General features: G+C 41.2%; 1 protein-coding gene across 19 annotated transcripts in view; it reads right to left on the bottom strand.

Moving 5' to 3' along the window:
• The window catches only part of SIPA1L1 (signal induced proliferation associated 1 like 1), a 482,475-nt gene that overhangs the window by 127,901 nt on the left and 335,730 nt on the right, over positions 1–18,844 (bottom strand). For 17 of the 19 annotated variants that reach the window (XM_045451411.1, XM_045451407.1, XM_045451426.1 and 14 more), the window contains one exon: positions 2,089–3,885. In XM_045451411.1, the coding sequence (XP_045307367.1) occupies positions 2,089–3,586 (1,498 nt within the window). In that variant the 5' untranslated portion in view covers positions 3,587–3,885. Of the gene's footprint in view, positions 1–2,088; positions 3,886–4,755; positions 4,902–18,844 lie in introns of those variants that run through there. The other 2 variants (XM_045451413.1, XM_045451421.1) reach the window with 1 other exon arrangement.

Here is an 18,844-nt window from a genome sequence, read left to right as displayed (position 1 = left end):
AAAACATTCTAAGCATGTATAACATTTTAAAGGTTCCCTACTTTTAACTGGTATTTTCAATTAACAAGTCCCAATTTTGCTGGGTAAGAGGGTATTTTCCATGCTTCAAATCAGAAATGACTTTGGATTAGTGGCTTTTAAATTTATGAAGTGTTATGATCTGGATTCCTCTGGAATACAGATGCCCAAATTTTTATCCCATACAAATTTCTACCAGATTTAAATGGAAAAACATACTCCTTCCCTACAGTCTAATATAGTAGAGAGAAGAACACGATGGTTAAGGACATTACGCTGGTGAGATGCACCGTAAGTGGAATCCTGGCTCCCACATCACTAGCTCACATCAGCTGAACCATTTAGGTTCACTTAACCACTTCAGCCCCAGTTTTTTCATCTGGAAAATGCCATCCTTAACAGTACCTACCTCGGTGGGCATTTAGACGTTGAAATGAGAAAATGCAGGTCACATCAAATGCTTACTAAAAAGTTTCTGGTACATAGTAAGTGCTCAAAAATGTTTATTACTATTATTATACTGCCTAATAAGAAAAAGTGCCTACTACTACATAAGTAAAATTATAACTGATATGTTCTCTCTTATGTTGGACTCGATGCATCCATTTTTGGCAAGATGGCCTCCACCAACAGACAACTAAGAAACACCTGTGGGAAATGTCCCCAGGTACAATAAAACAAGGGCTCACAGCTAGATACAATTTTACCTCCCAAGAGATAGTTGGGTAAAATGCCTGGAGACATTTTGGGTCATCACAACTGGGGGAGGGGAACCTACTGGCATTTAGGGTACAGAGACCAGGGCTGCTGCTGACCCCTCCTACATCCTACAATGCCCGCAGGATGGCCAGCCCCCTCAAAGAATTATCCAGCCCCAAATGCTAAGATGGCAACACTGAAAAACCTTGTACCCTAACAGACAGTATAGAATGAAGAAGTGATTTCTAAAATCTGAACTCCGTAAAATTATTCTGAGAAAACACAGATTGCTTAAAAATGAAAATGGGATCTTCATTAGCATAGTGTCAAATATCAATGACACAGATACTTAGAGGACACGGATACTTAGCAACAAGACAAGACTCTTTTGGCCAACAAACTCTCTTGAATAGGGTCTATCATGTAATACCTCATGGTAAGTTTGATTCTAACGTGAGCAATGTAACACAGTTACGACGAGTACTAGAAGCGGAACTTCATTTGGAAGAATGAATCTAAGTAAAATTCAAAAACCCCAAAGCAGGAAGTGGAAAGTCAGAGCGCTGCCCTGGTACTCTGCATACAGGGAGGCCACTCACCAGGGCTGCCGAGATTACTGACCTAGCTAATGGATCACCGGTGTAGGTCCTCCCTTGGTGAGCAACTGGTTTCTCAGCTTGGGAACTCGTATGACTTAAACTCACTCTTCAATTAATAACGTGGCTCAAAAACAATGACAGCTCCCAAGACTTCATTGAAACTACTTACTGTTCCATGAATCACAGGGCCTTACAATCCAACAACGTATGCAATATGTACCGCCCCCCCCCCCCCCCCCCCCCGCCAACACCAGAAAGACTACAAAGGAAGTCACCAATGTTTTAAGGGTCCTTATCTCTCCAGACTCTTTTCTACTCAAATCTGTTAAGACCTAGATTTGATTCCTGCGGGAAACTTATTGGCTCTGTGACTTTTGCCAAATAATACAATCAATGTTCAATAAAATTCCTATCAAAGTTATAGGAATGTATAAGTCCCATTTCCTGATGAGAACACTGAGGCAGAAAAGAAATGGTTCTGTACTAAGCATACGACTGCTAAGAAAAGGCAGCACTAAGATGGTTTGTGTAGTTAAAAAACAAAACAAAACTGTATTTAAAATATTTTCAACTTTATGACATTTATCTCTCAAGGTAACAAAGCAAGTCTTTTCTACAAAGGCTATAATTGCATCCACTAAATTAAAAAAACCATTAATATTTAATATACATTTTTATGCCTGAAAAGAAGCAGTAACTCAGAAATGCAAAAAGGTATGAATTGTAGCAAATCTAACTACTTCATACATCATGGCAAAGGAGCTCTACTCACCCTTCTGATAGAAGAATTTCCTGTAATAGTACGCGCCCAGGTCCACATGCTCCACGATGTATCTCTTCACCCTGTCCAGATGCAACACAAGGTTGTCCTTGGGCACTTCAAGTACCGCCACTCCTGCATTTGTGCAATGGGAACTAAGCGTAGACTCAAAGGAGGCACTTTCACACCCACTAAAGGAACCAGAATTTGACTTTGACAGGCTGATTTTCCTTTCGCCTTCTCCACCTATCTCATTCCGAAAATACGGACAGCTCAATACAAGTTCATTGCTCTTATCGTCTCCCTGGTCCATGCTGAGGCTCCCCTTGGAATTCAGGTCCTCCGTGCTGCCCATCGGGGAGCTAAAACTGGCCGAGTGGGACAGAGGTCCGGAGACCAGGGATGCCACGGCAGCGGCCGATGCCCCCGTGGTGGTGTTTCTCCTCTTAATAACGTTGTGCCTGTTCATAATGGCCTCATTCAAGTCAAATAGTATACTCTGGACATCGTAGTGGGCAAAGCACTTCGGGCATGTCCAGGGCCTGACAGAGTCTTCTGACCGGTTGTCTTCAAGATCTGACGATTTCCCAAGTTCCTCACCTTTGGCATTGCGTAACTTACGAAAAATGGACGAGTCTCCAGTTTCAGACTTGGAACGGCGCTTGAGTGGTTTTTCCCTTTCCTTAAAGAGCCGGAGGTTCTCCCTCTGGGAGATGGGCCCGTCTATGACATCCAGGGAGAAACCGGAGCCCTTGCCCCCACTGGCGATGAGGAAGTCACTGAGCTTGGTTGGAGTTGGACCTCGATCAGACTTGTCGTCTTTGTAGCCCTTTAGCAAGTCAAAGAAGCTTTCCCCGGACGTTCCCTGCTTATCAATTGAAGAGGTGCTACCATATTCCCTGTGCAGTGATGGCCCAGTCTTGTATGTGGGCGAGATACATTCATCGAAGCTATCCACGTCAAGTTCACTTATGGTGATATCGCTGTTGCTCCGCTGACGGATCCTGCGGAGAGCCTTCCTAGGGGAGCTGGGGTAGGCTTCAGGCATGAGAAATCTGGAGTCCATGTTCTCCGCCGGCCTCGTCTTGTTTTTCAGTGTGTTCTGTATGCTTTTTAACATGGCTGAGTCACTGGAATTGAGGCTAACAGAACTTCCCTGACTCACAGGACTGCTTTTGGAGGACAGGCTCTCAAGGCAACTTGAGGTTTCTATTTCCTGGCTTGAACGGCTAGATTCTTTCACGTTTTCCTTTCTCGGGGGCCAATCCGCAATCCTAGCCCTAACCCCCATCTTGGGGACTCCGGGGGTCGAGGTTATATGGTGAGACCCTTCGCTTCGGGGGGGCCCTACCGGAGCCATGACCGAGGACCCTAAACTGCCATTCTGGGACCTGAAGCGTCGCATGTAGAAGTCGTCAGTGTGGACTTTGGGGGTGCCATCTGTGGCAACAACCGAGGCCCTTTCGGGGGCAGCAGGCCTCTCCGTCTGCGACCGTTTCAAGCTGGTCATGATGTAAAAGCAATCAGACTCAAATCCCTGTACAAAGGACCATATCTAAGTTTTAAATGTGCACTTCCCTTTTGGAGAATGGTTTCCAGAAAATATAGCAGTTGCATGAGATCTTAATCTTTTTCATTTAAAAGGTTAAATGATGCCTTATTTCCAAACCTCTGACAATCCAGATCTTCAAAATATTATAATCCACAATAGTTCCTTTGCTTCACTTTAACAGACAGCTGTCTTTCAGAAAAAAATGAATGGAACTTGTATTACGAGGACTCTGTGATTGCCATAATCCCATGCTTTCCCTAAAAGAGAAGGACAATTAGGGTTAGCATTTGATAAATACATCTAAAAATAAATATGCAACTGCTAAAAGCAGACACATGAAAGAAAATAAAAGACTCAATAATGGATTGTGGTTTGCAGTTCACAGCCCATATTTTTAGTAAAGCAGGTTTGAAAGGAAGAAAAGTGAAAGCATTCAAGACCATCCATCATTTTAAATGATATATATTTTAAAAGACTATTCATACTTGAGCTTCACTGAACTGTTTCCTGTAAGAGGAGGGGCGTGGAGATCTTGTTCTAGGACATCAAGGCTCCCACCCCAAGTACAGACCAAGCACAGGCTCCAACGACCTCCAATAATGTAGAGCATCATGAAGCCACCACTGTGCTGACCAGAAGTTCGAGACATAACCAACAGTTTGATAATTAAGCAGTGTACAATTTTTAAACATGACAAAAAATTACGTTATCGAGTATGTTGCAATACTCACTTTTTAACACCTTCTGTATCTCAAAATCCTTACTTGTTTTTTTTTTTTTTTTTTGGTTCTTTACAAATGCTTAAGACAGTTGGCAAGAGCAAATACAATAGAGAGAAAAATAAGCAGGGTTTTCCCGGAGCCATTATACCCATTAGCACTCCTCTGTATTTCCCTCACTTTATTACTTACCCCCACAAGGAGTATCTCGGGATGGATCCCGCATTCACCACCACCCCTTCTCAAGCTCTCCTTAGTCTACTCTTGAAGCTAGAAATAATTCCACTAATTAACCAAATGCCTGCATTTCCTTACGCGCTGCATTCTCCCCCCGCCCCCCGCCCCCCACCCGCCCCTCCGGTGCTGATTTACGAAGACAGCAGAAACAAAATGCTGCTCTGGACAGACCTGTCCATATTCCCCGACAGACGACAGAGAAGTGTTAGCATCCTTGCAGGTGATGGGTGAAGAACACCAACTTCCTTGTGAGCCCGTCAGTCGGGAGGCAAGAGGCACGCATGCTGAGTGCAAAACCCCGCGTGGTTGCGTACATCCTGAAAATAAAGGCAGAGGACCCTTTTCCAGGGCTCCACGGATTACACAAGAGGTGGCCTTTAAATTCTTGCCAAATACATGTTTGGAAGGATGCTGCTGAACCAGCACTGCGCTGACAGGGCTGCATTGTCTACAAATCACGGCAGACGCCCCGGGGACGACCCGCGCTCGCTGCACTCCGCTCATCGGTAACAAGCACTTACTTCCACGATAATTAAGCAGCTCGCTAGTCGGCCTCCTGCCTCCGAGGGAGCCGCTTTAATTTCTCTTGCACTACGCAGCATCGTTTGAGAAGACTCGCTGCTATTTAAAGGCTGGAACATTGAGGGGAGTTTCAAAAACTGCATGCTGCCTGCAGAATGCAGGGCCGGCTGAGCTCCAGCTGGGCTCATGGGCTGGGCCGGGCTGCCGGCCGATAAGCGCCAATTGTTTTCACTCTGGCTCCTCTTCCTCGGCTTTTGTGACGGGGAATAATGGTTTTGCACGGCCACCTAATTAAACCTGGCTTTTGAGCTTTCGAGATACTTCTGCCCTCAGACTGCTAGGATTTCCTTTACAATTCAAAACGCCGCATGCGCCTCTCCAACTGTAAGCCTTCAAGTGGAATAACGTGCTAACTTGCTTCCAGAGGCGCGGGGTATGCCCATGTGGCCACAGCTGAGGTTTAAGAAGTGCTCCTCCTAAGATGGGAGGGAAACCAGCCAACTGAGCCAAAATGCAAAGTAACCTCCAGCCCATCCCCATAGAAAAAAATCTTTAGGCAACCAAAGCTGGAATTTATGAGCTATTTTGTAACTGGGGGTGGGGCAGGCTGTTTATTTCAATGAACTATCTTTCAAACAAAGAATATACTAGCATCAAGCACAATTCTAAGTAGATTCTTATAAAAATCAGATGCTTTCAACATTTGTCACAAGCTCACAGAAATCCAAATAAATCTACCATTCCCAGAGCTTTTGGTCTCTAAAAGGCCAACGCACTAATGCCACGGTAATAAAAAAAGACATTCTTGTCACATTTCATTTCCCTTAGAAAATAGTTTGTTGCAGAACTGTCTTTTTTTAGGAGATGTGAAGTTCTATCCATTGTAGGAGGAAACTGAAAGGCAGCCCTAAAAGACAATAAATAGAACTGACTTGGAAATGCCCAGGCTTGGCTGTCTCTACTACAGACCTCCTCTTCGGAACCATCTCACATGCTTCCTAGGTTTTTTAATGAGTTTTAAAAAATCTTATATTTCATAAAAATTTCTTTGCAGTTTAAAAGAAATGCCAAGACTCCCATTACGTCTTATAAAACAATGCAATGTTTCCTGTCAATTTCAAAATAGAGATGGGCACATAGGGAGAGAGAGTGCCCACAGTTTAATGACCTGTCAAAACCAAGGAGTTGAAGACAGACAACTAAGTTAAATAACAGATTTTTTTTCTGTCCTCAGGACCTTCTTTCCTATTCTCATTGCCTCCCAGCCCCATCTCCCTCCCTTTCTCCCCATCCTTGTTTATGGCATCAAACCCCTTTCAGTGCAATATGAACTTTGGACACAGACTAGCATATGTAGAAATACATATATATGTTTTACATTTGTTAAATTAGTCAAAAATAAAAATTTCAACTATGTGTGTAATATTATGACAGATCTGTAACACCTAAAGCCTACTCCTTGGTGTTGATGGAAAAGCAAACATATGCTGACAATTATTAGCAATTCTCTTAATTATCAGCAAACCTGCCTAAGCATCACTGAATACAGTAAAAAGCAATAGATTTGAATAGAGGAGCAATACTAATTTGTAGCACGTCACCTCCATCTGTTCAAAGAGTCAGCTGTATAAAAACTTCCTTGCTACACATTTAATTTTCCACCTCTACGTACTATTTGGAACGTAAGTGGAAGATCCACTTAGCAACCAACCCCACTGTTTAGTTCGGTGACTTCTTGCAAATTCTAGAAAACAAGAAGATGCGTTCAAATCCTACTGGGAAAGTCTCTTCATCACTCAAGGTCTATCACAACGTAACCTGCCATCCTTTCCTGACATCAATCTTCCAGAAAAAGTGCTTCCTCCTCTCTTCTAAATCATCCCCAGCATTTCTGAATTTCCTTCTGACCATTGACCACACGCTTGGTGCTAGAGGGTATTTGAGGAAACAATCTCTCCCTTCAAGGGAAGCTACAGGTGTAAAAACAGTCCTTCTGATTCTGGCTCCTTGAGACATTCACAATCTTGACCCCTTCCTCTTCCCTAAAACTCTCTTCTCCAGATTTCCCTGATAACCATGTTCTTCATTTTCTCTTGCCTTTCTCTTTTTGGTCACTCTTCAGTATCGCTAGTGGACTCCACTGAACAGCTAGTGATTCCAGAGTGGCATCCTTGGCTTTGGCTGGCCTCTCTTACCATCCTTCATACTTTGGGAAGGGGCTATAAAGGGTATTAGTATTGGGACGTATGGGAGCACTGAATGCATTAGGATAAGATAGTAGGCACGAGTATACTCAGGTAAAAATATTACTCTGGAAAGCAGGGTGTTGTTGACTTGGTTGGGTCAGAGTTGCCTCTGCAACTGAATGAAGACCAAATAATGGAATTACGTGAGGAGATAGCTGCGTGGTAGCCAGTGTGGTCTGGTGACGTCATAGGTACCTGAACTTTTAAATATAATCCCTGTGCAGTTACCTCCAAATGCCTACTCATGACTCTCTCCCCTAAACTCCAGATAAAATATATACAAGTACTCATTTGATATCTTCCTTATTTACCAGTTGGTATAATGAATTAGCTCCCAGAAAAATGGAAAAATAATTTTTTTCCAAGAAATGAATGAGTGGTAAGGAAGTGAGAACAATAAATAATTGAAGGAACCAAACGAAAGGAACAACACGAGAAACTTTCTTTGTGCCAAGGGCATAAAGAATAGTTTAGAGGCTACATAAGAAGATGTGGGAACGAAAAAAAAAAAAAAAAAAAAAAAAACACCCAGCAACAACAACAAAAAAACCAACAACTATAGTTCTTCCCTGAAATAATTTACAACACAATATGGTATGTTCACCAAAAAGACGTAGCACTTCTCATCAAATACGTCCATATGACAAAATGGGATGTTGTTAGATTTCTCCACTAGTACTTGTGAAATATTATCTTATGAAATTTGAGTATTTATGAAAGTATCAATGTTAATAGTGTATAAAGTTGTATATATAGATTTAGAATGCCCATAAATATTCTTTAGTAATGCCCATAAATATACTTTAGAATGTAATAGGAAGCTTATTTTATAATAGAATTATAACCTCACAGTACCTGAACATTACGTTAGCTAGGACAACCAAATAAAGTAAACTATTTTCTTTACATCCCTTCCTGGGGCCTGTCTCAGTCTTTGAAGCGAGCCTGTAACACATACAAACATCTCAGTGCAAGGTCATGTAGAATTTAAGATTTATGAATCAGCATGTAACTTTTTAGAGAGGAATTTCCCTTCTTTCATTTCTGTTCTGTCCCTTCAACAAAAAGCAGGAAGGATTGGGAAAAACGGGGTTGGCAAATCCAGTTCCTGTTCTCCAAATGTTCACTATCTGAATAAGAGACCACTGATGGAGACAAAGTAGATTCAAAAACGCCCTGAAATTAACCAAGCGAGTAAAGAAGTTATAAAATGCAAAACCATATAATAAAATGAAGTTACCTTTGAATCTGGAGATAAGAAAGCAATTTAAAATGTGTCTGTTAGGCCAGAGCAAGAACCAAAAGGAAAAATAACATTTGGTTCCTACCCTACCGCCTAACTGATAAAGTTCACTGAAAAAAGTTACTTTTCAAAGTCCTATTAAAGCTTGAAGATCCTTTGTATAGCGGAGGGTGAAGGAAACAACAAAATTCGGCAGAAAGCTTGATGGTGGAAACGGGAGACTAGAATAAAGAAGGTGCCCAAGTTTCGTGGCGGAGTTACTGGTGGGTAGGGAAATGATTCAACAGCTGGCAAAATAAGAAGAGAAGTTAAGTGTGAATGTTTATCTCTTATACTTAAACATGATTAGACTTATATAATATGCAATATAATGCCAAAGGGCTAGGTCTGAGAAGCTCAATGGTAGAAACATAGAGGTATAAAGTTGGGTAAAAGGCAATAAGTAGAAGGGGAACGGTGACTCAATTATCAGAGGAAACACAACAGGTGTTTGAGGTGCAGAAAACGAACACATTTTTTTTTTTTTTTAATTTTTATTTATTTTTGAGAGAGAGGGAGACACAGAACTCGAAGCAGGCTCCAGGCTCTGAGCTGTCAGCACAGAGCCCAACGCGGGGCTCGAACTCATGAACCGCGAGATCATGACCTGAGCCGAAGTTGGACTCTCAACCGACTGAGCCACCCAGTTGCCCCTGAACAGTTTCAAGGAAAATTGGAGTGTACCCACTCATCAGGGGCACTGAGCATTTCCATGCCTGGCACCAGGATATAAGAGACCAGACCAGACCAGTGGAGCAAGTGTATGTTTTTCATGTACTAATTTGTACATTAATATTCATTTAAAAACATAAAAATTGTATTCATCAGTACTATACAATGTAATCTACTACTGCACAGCTGATTATCAAATATGATTTGGTACAAAACCACTTCCTACCAAATATGATCGAGGGAAAAGGGAGTGTCAGAAATGGGAACAACCAGTAAATGTCTCCTAGGCAGAAGGGAATCCTTGGCAGCTCCCCCAAATGGTGCTTCAAATTCTGCAAGTTATCAATCCACAAAAAAGGGTCCCAGAATTAAATACGGCAGGGACACATTACGTATCACCTCCCTTAGGACATAATAGTACTTTTTAGTAGATTCAAGGTTACACGAAAAAAAAAAAAAAACGTTTATTTAAACTAAGATTTCTTAACTGATAAGACCCATGGATTCACTTTTTAAAAAAATAGAACAATTTTTATATTGTGCATCCTATGGAATGCAATTGGGGACAAGAATGTCCAATGTTGGAATAATCTAGAATACAAACAAAATTGTATATACATTATAAATTTTGCTTTTTTAAAAAAAGAAAGTTACATAACAAGCCAAAAGAAGTTCCCCCAAAGGATTTACAATGCCTGTCTTTAGGTAGTTGGATTAAGAATAATTTCTGGGCTGGGGTGCCTGGGTGGCTCGGTTGGTTGGGAGGCCAACTTCGGCTCAGGTCACGATCTCACAGTCCGTGAGTTCAAGCCCCGTGTTGGGCTCTGTGCTGACAGCTCGGAGCCTGGAGCCTGCTTCAAATTCTGTGTCTCCCTCTCTCTCTGCCCCTCCCCCATTCACCCTCTGTCTCTCTCTGCCTTTCAAAAATGAATAAATGCTAAAAAAAAAAAAAAAAAAAAGACTAATTTCTGGGCTTTCTTTTTTTTCTTGGTACTTGTACTATTTGTTTTCTAAAATGAGCAAAGGTAACTTTAATAATCAGAAGAAAAAATGTAGGAAAAAAATAAACCCATCATTCTGTTGTTTAAAAAAAAAAAAAAAGACCTGGGAATGTAGTACGATGAACACACCTCTGACTCTGACTCCTAATTATAAACTACTGCCCTGTTTAAAGCTCCAACTACGCAAATCACCGAACAAGTCAAACAAAGCTCAACAGATGTTAGGTCCTTCCCCGGAGATGATCTTGCACTAAATCTCCTGACTTAAATGAAATCAAAGAGGGCTATCTGAAATGTAGAGTATTAAAGATGAGAAGATCAGCAGTATTTACAAATTTGATTACTTCATACAGATGATTAACACAACTGCCTAAACTTCCTCATTTACAGATGATTTCTTTGTATTTAATATCAATATAAAATGCCCTGTAGCCCAAAGAGCCTCCATTTCACCTTGTCACCAGGTGGTGGTGACTGAAAACCCAGGTGAGGCTGCCTAACCGGGGTGAGGTTGAGCCATCAGCCATCATCACATGTCCCCTTTCCTGGGACGCTTCTACTTTCCCACGTTCAGACATCTTACCTGTCGCCACAGTCCTCTTTCTGCGGAGATTCAGGCTAAATGTAACGAATGTCCCCATTTGGGCTCTGCTATGAGATATTGATGGCTCAGGAAACCAACACTATATTTAACCTGAGGAGGGAGACTCTACTAGTATTGACTTTCCCCTCTGGGAACAGAAGGGAAAGAGACGGTCTGAACTGTATCAAGTCGGATTCAAATTACATAAGCTATGAAAGCTACCCTTGATCCACACACAATGAACAGCAGCCGAGAACCCACATCATTAAGACAGCTTGTCAGGTCGCCAACGTGGACCTGGGCCAGGGCACCGCTGGTGCTTTGCACTATACTAGTCACCCTCCCAGGGGGAGCCAAAGAGGGAATGTTTCCACCCTCAAGTCCCTCTAATCTACCTGGAACAAGAGGAGTATGGGAATCCAGTGGGTTCAGTAAGATAGAACATCACAAATGGCTTTAATAAACATATTGTGGTTCTCTCGATTGAATATTTATATTCTAAAAAGAAATTTCAGAAAGTGCACTTGAAAAAAGCACATGTAAATTCAACTTAGAGCAGAAAGTAGCATCAGTAAGAATCACAGATAAACATAAAGTTGTTTCTATATACAACCCTAATATCCAAATAATTTTAAATCATGATGAATATCAACAGTAACCATATTTCATTTGGCATATTTAAAGATTTTTAATGTTTATTTTTTTTGATAGAGAGAGCATTCGCGGGGAGGAGGTGGGGGGGGGGGGGGGCAGAGAGAGGGAGACGCAGAACCCCAGGCAGGCTCCAGGCTCTAAGCTGTCAGCGCACAGCCCAATGTGGGGCTTGAACCCACAAACCATGAGATCATGACCTGAACCGAAGTTGGACACTTAACCAACCGAGCCACCCAGGCACCCCACACTTAGCAGATTTTAAAATACCACCCAAGGACCAAGACTTAGAAGAAAAAAATTAAAACAAAATCACCCCGCACTGCTTTAGCATTTCCTTAAATACAGATTGCAGATGCTTTATTTGTCTGTTTCTTCCTACCCTTATTCCTGGCTAGAAGCTCTCCCTACAGGGCTCCAGAGCAGCAGGACTCCCCTCCACTTCTCTCTCCAACACTTGTTCATGTCTTCAGTCCTCACAAGCATCCTATGAAGCAGTATCTCCGTTTTCAGGGAGATAAGTAGATTGTGTGAGACACCAGGGGCTAGCTCTCAGTAAATACTGGACTGGCAGTTAGAGAATTTATGGCAGAAAATTAGTTCAAATATACATTATAAAAGAAAAATCATCTCCCTTTATAGCCTGAGTTATTCGTTTTTTTAAATGTTTATTACCTTTTTTTTTTTTTTTTTTTTTGAGAGGCGGGGGAATGGGGGGCAGAGAGAGGAGAGACAGAATCTCAAGCAGGCTCCATAAGGTCAGCCCAGGGCCTGGCATGGGGCTCGATCTCACAAACTGTGAGATCATAACCTGAGTCAGAATCAGGAGTCGGACACTTAACCGACTGAGCCACCCAGGTGCCCCATTTCTGAAAACAAACTCCTGTACGAATCTCTACATCTAGCAGAAATACATCTAGTAGGAGAAAAATACTGATAATCAACTTTCTTAAAATGCTACAGTGGTCAAGCCATTTGTCTTTTGGGAAGCTTCATGGCCCCTCAATTGCCACCCTGTTACTGTGTGATTGAGGCTTGGAATTCAAGACTAAGTGGCACCTGTCCCCAGACTGCTTTCTCCTTCCCGTCACAGCAGGAAGTAGGTCTGCCCTAGACAACCGTGGTACCTTTCCGTAAAGATCTACTGGATGACTGAACCCGAATTAAGGGTATCCCTCTCTGAGCTTACATTCAGAATTTAAAATTGTGAGTTACGAGGAAAAAAACCCTGTCCAAACCTGTCATTTTCCACATGTGGTATCTCAGGGTCAGAAACTGGAAGTTCACCAGGGGCAAATGGCCAGGGGCAAAGCCCATATGTGAAGCCAAATTTCCTCATTCCCAGACTCCCATCCTGTCAGCTCTGCCAGAAGTTCTTCCAGAACATGCTCTGCAACAATTTGCTGCCATCAGTTTTAACTACAGTTTGAGCATCCATGATGCTGTACCAGTTTGTACACAACCTTGTTTACACAGCACCTCCCGGGAGGTGTGATCCACAGAGCTTGTGTGGAAGATTCTGCCGCTCAGAAGAGCCTGGATCACTGCTCGAGGGGTCTGATGCCTACGCCATGTTGCTTGCGCTACAACACTCTACCTCCTAAAAATGCCTCTCCTCCCCTCCTACTTTTTGAAATTCGTGACAGCCCTACACATGGTTGGGCCTTTTCTCCCCATTCCGGTTCTTCTCCCCAAAGTATCTAAGCTCAATCTCCTTGAAATGGAATCATTAGAAACAAAAGTCACAGGATCTCAGTTAAAATGGACTAGAAATTAATGGATAAAGTAATAGAATTCATACTGTCATTTAAAATGTGGTTATGGCTATCTCATAAATATCAGTGTTAAGGGGGACAGGTTCAAGAAAACAAAAAGCCTACCTGAACAAAATTTAATACAGATTTCAGCTTAATTTTTCTCTTTAGGAGCCTTCGTAACAACAACAGAAGGGAATGAAAAATAACAGCAATTTGACCTTCTTCCCTTCTATCCAGTTACCATCAAAGGGCATGAAAAATAGCCACACGAATGAGCAAATCTTTTGAAAGAGCAACCAGAAGTGCATCAGTTAGAACTGGACGAGGCCCCTTCACAGTGAAACCACTAAAAAGTAAACTCATGCACAATAGGATTAGGTCTTAAAAATCCTAGCAAAGTAAATAAACACATTCACAGGAAAAAGGAGGGGTGATTAGTCTAGCACAGGTGGGAGAGACAACAGAAACCAGAAATAAAAATAACCGTCACCAAATCCATGATGGTCAAGACAATTATCTTTTATGCTCATGTAATTTCTCTCCCGTATACAAGGCTTGCCATTGTTGCCTTTTTCAAAGCTGTTTTTTAAATGAATGAATTGTATGCTTCTTGTTTAAAAAAAAAAAAAAAAAAAAAAAGGAAAGTGCAGAAAAAGTGAAAAATATCTCTCTCCTTCAGGACACCCCAATACTAACCCCAAGGGGTAGCCACTCCTAATAGTTTGTGCATTCCTCCAGATATTGTGTGGGCCGGGCACACACAGTAAGACAGGCATTGAATGACAGATACAGACCAGAGAGAAAGGATACAGTGCAAGGGAGAGCTCACTTCTGAAGAGACTTAATCTAGTATATAACTAGAAAATGAAGGAAGGCAGAGGGTGGATGATGAAGAATTAAAGAATCTACTTATGTCCAGGAGAGGCAGAGGACCTCCCCCTGCCAAGCTGACAGAAAATAACTTGATGAAACACTTCACAACTGACACAATTTAAATCATATATATATATGTCTAAATCCTGGTTCTGAAAATAGGAGCCCTCTACAAATGTTTCTGGCAACTTGTCAGCAACAATTAAGACAAGAGCGAATGAAATAACTTTTTTTTAAACCAATGCACAACACATTCCTCCAGGGTTTTTTTCTTTACTAAATATGCACATATACAAACATTCATGCACATTATACATAACCCTCACATAAAATTACTTTTATCTATTCCTGACTTCTAAATGAGATTTTACTGACAAATTTATTATTTTTAAAAAAGGAGGTATAGCTGACATAATATTATGTTAGTTTCAGGTCTACAACTCCGTGATTCAATATTTGTATGTACTGTAAAATGGTAACTGCCAGGAGTCCAGTTAACATCGTCACCATATATAGTTACAAAGCTTTTTTTTCTTGTGATGAGAACGATCAAGTTCCGTTCCCTGGCTACTTTCAAATATGCAATAGCACAGTATTAACTATGGTCACCATGCCGTACATAAGATCACTGTGACCTACACATTTTATAACTGGAAATTTGTACCTTTTGATCACCAGCACCCAAGTCACTCCTCCTCAACCTCAGGCGACCACCCATCTGTTCTCTGTATCCATGAGGTTGGTTTTTGGTTTTAGATTCCACGTTACTCACAAATTTTGTAACCTTATCATTTAAACTTTCATTTACAAACTAGAAAAAAAGCTAATGAAAATGCAAACCAACCAAGCATTCAAAGACAGAACCTTGGGGCAGGAAGTCCTCTCTTTCTTGGCGACTCCTTTCATTTTTGTGACCAAGTGAAAGAAATTCCTTAACTGGAATGATAAGTTTGATCTTCAAATGTCATCTTGTGTGCCTGCACTAACACTCACTTCAAAATTTCATCACCCTGCCTCTTCGGTACTGAGTGCTTACAAAGTGCATGCAAGCACAACACTTACACTCTCTTGCTTAAAACCTCACACCAACTTCCCACCACTTTCAAGGCAAAAGAACAATCTCACAAACGCAAGATAGATCCCTCTAAGTAACAGCCTTGTCTCTTTACGCTGTCAAGAGAGTGTATGGCTCCAGTCAAAGGGAAATAGAACCAGCTACAATGCCTTGAATATACCTTGAATGCACTCATGAGCCTTCAAAACAAACAAATAAACAAACAAAACCAAACTACACAAAACCAAAACACCAAGCAGCAACCTGTGCTGGAACACAATCTCATACAATTCTCTTCCGTCGTTGTCTTGGTTTGTTCCTACCCACCCCTATTTTTCCTGTTCACCTCTTACTCCTCGAGACTGTATTTAGGTACAGTCTCTCGTAGGAAGTCGTCCACACCCCATTCCAGCCCCTGCCATGTTGCCGTGTTACCTTTTACACACATCCCTTGAGAGTACTGCATGTGACATATGGTGATTCAAAATCAAGACCGGGATTCTCTAAAGAAATTATCACTGTACTATGCATCATTACCTTCTAACACCAGCTCTGCAGGCAATAAAAATGAAGGATTCTCTGTTTGAAGTTTTCTGACAAAGTAAGTGATTTTGAAGTTTTTTCACAAAAGTGCAGGTAGAACAAGTTAAAAAAAAAAAAATACGTCGCAGAAAACTCTTTAACAGAACACAAGCGCAAGGAAAGGCCTAACCAGTGCTGTAACAATCATGGGTATAAATAAGCATCAAAGACATACAAATCAAAACAACACTACATCATTTTATACCCATTAGAAAAAATCCTAAGAATGCCAGTACTCACTGTTAATGGTGCACTGTTAACACAGACATCCTTATATTGCTAGAGGCAATGAAGATTGGTAGAACCCTTTCAGGGGGGGAAAAAAAAAGGTAAACCAGAAAATAATCATAATCATATTGTTGGGCTCTGTAACCTCTCTTTCAACATTTGGAAACGTATGGTTGTCCAGAGGCAGAAAAGATTTTCTTCTGCTGAACCCCAGGACTCCTCCTCATACACCAACTCTTTCTGATCTCTATTTCTCCAGCAGGCCCTAGATCTCTGCCAGTCTTCCCATTTGTCCCTAACACTCCCACCACAACCTTGGTTCCCAAAAGACAATCATGCAAAATATCCTGATGTTTCAGGGTTTTCTGATGCACCACCCACTAAGCCACAAGTGGGCCCTGAGGCAAGGGATTATGCCTTATTTATTAGCTTTAGTCCCTACAGAAGTTTAATGATAAATGTCATCCATCTGTGAATACAAGAATAAGTGGTACAACAAACAATGAGAAGTGATTTTACAATCTATAGAAGGAAGACCTACTGTACAAAGATACACATTGCTAATATATACAATAAAGGCAAATAGTACTACAACATATAAGAAAAAAACAAAACACAAAACAGGAGTGCTTTACCTTATCTTCTCCACTCCCAGGAGCTACCACTTTCAATTCATACTACTGTTCCCTCCAATATTTCCATATTCCTAACTAACGTGTTCATACTGGTACTTCTTGATTTACCTATCTTAGATAATATCTGAAGTTCTATTGTGGAAAATGAGAAATGAGCACGCTTTCAGTAAGTATCCCATTTCTTCCCTTGCCCTATTCTGTGTACATATTTCTGTATGTGCATGTGTGTACATGTATCATAGCTATACAGAGCAGGATTTGTATTACTGTGGTTATATGTCCTTAATTGCTTACTTTATGTTTCCTGGAGTTAATAATTGCTTCATTTGTTTTCCATTTGCTTCATTTCTACATACCTACTCTTAATTCTTCCTAAACTCAATGAAAAAAAAAACCCACAAATTTTTCATTACTGTTTTCCAGATGGTTACCAAAGCAATGGGTGCCCTATCAATTCCATTTCTCTTTCCTGGAGCCCTCTCTTCTGGAGCTCTCCATCCTTCTACTCTAATCTGACCTGGCTGAATGCTAGGTCTACTGCATTGGCATTCTCAGAAGCATCCCATCATTATCATCTTGACAGTTCCTTCTCTCCTCTCCTCCGAAGGGCCCCATGTTCCCCGGATCTCACATCTTACTCCCTCATTTTGATGAGCACTATCTTCATTTGGCAACTGCCTAAGAAGTACATATGTAGTAAAAGCTTTGAGACCTGGAACGTCTAGCCTTAAATTGACAATTTGGCTGGGTATCGAACTCTAGGTAGAAAAACATTTACCAATGGAATTTATTATTTCATTATCTTCTAGCTTCCACTGTTGTAACTGAAAAGTCCAGTGATACTCTGATTCCTATTCTTTTATACATTACATGTTTTTTTTCTTTTTTCTTTCTTTCCCCTACCCCCCAGGAGGTTTTAAAAATCTTTTTAGATACTGGAGTAGAGTAGCCTTTGTGTGAACTTTTTTATAATCCTTTCATTTGACACCTAGTAAATCTTTTCAATATAAAAACGTATCTCTTTCACTTAAGTGAAATTTTCGTTCTTTCTTTAAATCTTTTTTTTTTTTTTTCTTCAATAATTCCCTTCCCTTTACCTTTCTTTCAAAGTTCTACTTACTGGATACTGGATCTCCTAAATAGCTGCTTATCTCCTCTCTCCCACCATCCATTCTTTTTCTTTCAGGTACTAGAAAGAATTTTTTTTTTTTTTAACATTTATTTATTTGAGAGAAAAAGAGAGAGACACAGACAGAGCACGAGTGGGGGAGGGGCAGAGAGAGAGAGGGAGACACAGAATCCGAAGCAGGCTCCAGGCTCTGAGCTGTCAGCACAGAACCCGACGCAGGGCCCAAACCCACAAACTGTGAGATCATGACCTGAGCCAAAGTCAGGCTTTCAATCGCTGAGCCACCCAGGTGCGCCTGGAAAAGAATTTTTTTTACCTTCATTTTCCAACCATATTATTTAAATGTTTCATATCGACTCCTGGCCTCAATTTTGAAAAAAAAATTTGTGTTCAATGATTGTTTCTTCCCATTAAAAAAATAAATTCTATTCTTATCTCATAACTGTAATACTTCATCTCATCCCTACTAATATTAAGCAATTAAAAAAAAATTTTTTTTAATGTTTACTTATTTTTGAGAGAGACAGAGACAGAATGTGAGTGGGTTGGGGCAGAGAGAGAGGGAGGCACAGAATCTGAAGCAGGCTCCAGGGCTCCGAGCTGTCAGCACAGAGCCTGACGCGGGGCTCGAACTCACGAGCTGTGAGATCATGACCTGAGCCGAAGTCGGCTGCTCAACCTACTGAGCCACCCAGGCGCCCCTAAGCAATTTTTTTTTAAAGCTTCCTTTTCATATTCGGTATCTATATTTTCCCCACATATACTTTTCTTCTATCTGTTGTGATCACTGTCTTTCTCACATGGAAGGCTTTTGCTCATAATGTCTGCTATCACTGACTATCCTTTTATATTTAATATTCAGGCACTGGGGCACCTGGGTGGCTCAGTCTGTGAAGCGTGTGACTCTCAGTCTCAGGGTTGTGGGTTCAAGCCCCACGTTGGGTGTAGAGAGTGCCTAGAAAATATAATCTTAAAAAAATAACGTTCAGGCATTAAAAAGAAGCTCTGTGTGGAGGCATGGCTTGTTGACTGCTACATGAACTTT

This window comes from Leopardus geoffroyi, chromosome B3, assembly GCF_018350155.1.
Source record: "Leopardus geoffroyi isolate Oge1 chromosome B3, O.geoffroyi_Oge1_pat1.0, whole genome shotgun sequence".
Lineage (NCBI taxonomy): Eukaryota > Metazoa > Chordata > Mammalia > Carnivora > Felidae > Leopardus > Leopardus geoffroyi.
The sequence above is the reverse complement of the archived record's forward strand: the minus strand, read 5'-3'. Positions and strand labels throughout refer to the sequence as shown.